A 2,957-nucleotide genomic window follows, 5' to 3' on the forward strand; every position below is an offset into this window, starting at 1 on the left:
AAGAGTGACTACAGCTTTTCTATTAGACTGAGTTATTGAAACAGTATTTGTCCATTTAGGCAAACCAATCGTTTATTAAGGCAATCAAAAGTTTTGGAATAAGACTGACATGATCTATGTTTATTTGGGCGAGTTTATAATGAGGTTTAATAAGGCATATCGATATCCTCTTGTTTTGAAACTTGCACAGGCGCACTGCTTCTGAAGCCGTGTATACAGACAAAAATCTTGATCTTTTTTTTTCATCAAAGACACATTTGCATAATAAAAGCCCCGTCGAAACTCCTCTTTCCTCCTCCTGCTTTTGCTGGAGATGAAACGCACCCAGCCCCGCTGCACACGGCGCGCCACACCTGTCCTATTTGGGGCAGAGGCGGACAGGTAAAGACCCCGCCCCCCTTCAGGTTTCAGTCCGACTCGTTTTTTAAGACCAGCTGTCGGGGCTGTCAAACTTCAGTCCAGCTGGAAAACATCGGCTCTCGTGTTTAAAGTAGTGCACACTGCGGAGGAAATACAAAAGCACAACAGCAGACATGCCGAGGCGAACAGCGCAGGAGTGGATCCGGACATCCATGCGCACCCCGGGGATCCTGATCTTCGGGATGGTCCTGTCTCCCTGCGGCTGGATCCTGGACCTGACCGCCACCGTGGCTCCCAACTGGAGGACCATCCACAACATCCCCAACGAGCCGGCCAACCTGATCATCCAGCAAGGCATTTTTGACATCTGCAGGGCCTTCGACACCAACCAGCAGATCTTGTGCAACCAGGACGACACCACCTACTTCAACAACCAGATCATCGAGGTCGCCCAGGGGCTGATGGTGGCCTCCCTCATCGTGACTCTGATCGGGCTGGCCGTGGCCATCCCGGGCGTCCGGTGCTGGACGGACTCGCCCAGGTGGACCGTGGCCGGGCTGGGCGGGCTGCTGATCTTCCTCTCCGGCGTCATGACCATCATCCCCATCGCCTGGTACACGCACATCCTGGAAGAGGTCACCACGGTGACCCCGACCAACGACGTGCGCGTCGGCTTCTGCATCATCCTGGGCTACATCGGCGGGATTTTTGAGATCCTGGCCGGCTTCGTTATGTTCATCGGGATCTGCCGTTGCTGCGGGGGTAAGAACCGCGGAGAGAGGCCGCTCGAGGAGGTGGCGGGCGCCCAGTTCAGGCACCAGAAGCCGCCGCCGAGACGCGTGGACGTGCCGAGCCTGAGCCGGTCCAGGAGCAGCGCCAGCAGCGTCCCTTACTCCAAGGACTCCATGGAGGATGATGTGTCCTTCCCCCGGGCCAAGAGCCCCGCAGCCCGGTCAGTCAACACCTCCTACAGCGGCAGACCCTACGATGCGGACCTGTGAGGAGGGGGGGGGGGATCCTACTACACCTGGAGGAGAGAGGAAACCCACGGGACCGAAAGGAGACTTTGATTTACAGGTTCCTGCTGGGACATTAGCTGAAATAATTGGGAAAGGGAAAGAAAGTATTGCCCATTTGGAAAAAAGAGCTATAGTACTTCTATAGCCTAATGAATTTTAGATGAATACAGTATAAATAGCCTACCACAACAAAACTGTAAACTATAATACTATCCTGTAGGAATATAGGAGGTAAAAAATACCAAAAAGTGCTCTAAGGTCACTATAAACTCACAATTTAGTGATAAAGAATAATTTTAAGTTTATATAGGAATGTAGGAGTACCTCTAATATTAAGCTAGAGGAGTATTATAGGGATACCATAGGAGATAAAATGCCAAAAAGTACAATAAGATCTCTATAATCTCACTACAGAGTGCCAGAGAATCACTTTAAGCCCCTATAGGAATATTATAGTGTTTTTTCACTGGGGACGGTAATACATTAAGTAAGGAATACAGCTGTAATGGATTATAATGTGTTAAATGTCTCTTTATGGAGCAAATCAGAGCAGCCTCACCATGGCTGCAGTTTGGGCTCGGCCTGATTAGGATTAATTATTACATCATTGTAATACCTTATAGATGTGTAATGCCTTGTAGATAGTGATACCATTATTGGTATGAAGGTAAAGAGCTTTAAATTGGGAAGGAGATTGTTGTGAAGGTGTGACTGTGTTATCGTAACATTGAAATGTTGTTTGATAGACCTGAAAAAAAGGATGAAAATTTGCCTCAGCTGTCTTTTAGATTCTGCAAATGATGCTGATCTCCATTTGTAAATATTCATCGTCTTGAAGGAAAACAAGTTTACCTTTTTAAACTTTGCTGTCACAAGCATTTTTTTTTATTTTTATTGATGTAAATACATTTTCTTATGCACTTTACATTCCTGGCCAACCTTGTAGGACAGCAGGCCGCCTGTAAAGAGGCGGACAGTATTGCCCTCCTTGCTCTATGATACAAGTGCTGTTTATTAAATGTGAATTATATTTATAAACACCTGACGACTGATTGCACTCATTTCTTTTAGTTTCACCTGTGCTGAGCCAAGTTGTAATAATCCACCTGGAACCTGGTGTCGAGCCTCGCACCAGTAAGAAAAAAATCACTTTTTGTCAAAGATTTGACTGTAGCTAGTCAAAGGAAGGCAGTGGTGTGCGTGTGTGTGTGTGTGGGTGTGTGTGTGTGTGTGTGTGTGATGGAGGGAGGGGGTTATCATGGGCCTACCTGATAGGAATGCAGGAATCAGGAAGTGAGACGTCACCTCAAGTAAGATATTTGGACCATATAAGGGATTTCTAATACCTGAGAGAGACACATTTACTGTGATTACGATGGTAATGTAGCCAATTAAGAGGCTCCGCTGGGTCATTAGTGGTTTTGTGACTTTTATACAACCAAACTACCAATACTTCTCTTCCAAATAGTACGTACACATAAGAATTTAAAAAAAGGAGAAAACAAGAAAAATCTCAAATTAAGAGGCATGGTAACGAATAGAGAATGGCTGGATGGGGGATCAACATAGTTGGGACAC

At 46.5% G+C, this 2,957-nt stretch overlaps 1 protein-coding gene across 1 annotated transcript; it reads left to right on the forward strand.

The window, feature by feature from the left end:
• The first annotated feature begins 432 nt into the window (after positions 1-432).
• On the forward strand, positions 433-2,419 carry LOC139917541 (claudin-23-like). The gene has a single exon (XM_071906675.2). It carries the CDS (start codon positions 534-536, stop codon positions 1,359-1,361), a length of 828 nt encoding a protein of 275 aa, XP_071762776.2. The 5' UTR covers positions 433-533; the 3' UTR covers positions 1,362-2,419.
• Positions 2,420-2,957: the final 538 nt, after the last annotated feature.

This window comes from Centroberyx gerrardi, chromosome 2 (genome assembly GCF_048128805.1).
Source record: "Centroberyx gerrardi isolate f3 chromosome 2, fCenGer3.hap1.cur.20231027, whole genome shotgun sequence".
Taxonomy (NCBI): Eukaryota; Metazoa; Chordata; class Actinopteri; order Beryciformes; family Berycidae; genus Centroberyx; species Centroberyx gerrardi.

Excerpts from the sequence above, each read along its gene's own strand:
- LOC139917541 (XM_071906675.2), top strand. The coding sequence starts at position 534 with ATGCCGAGGCGAACAGCGCAGGAGTGGATCCGGACATCCATGCGCACC.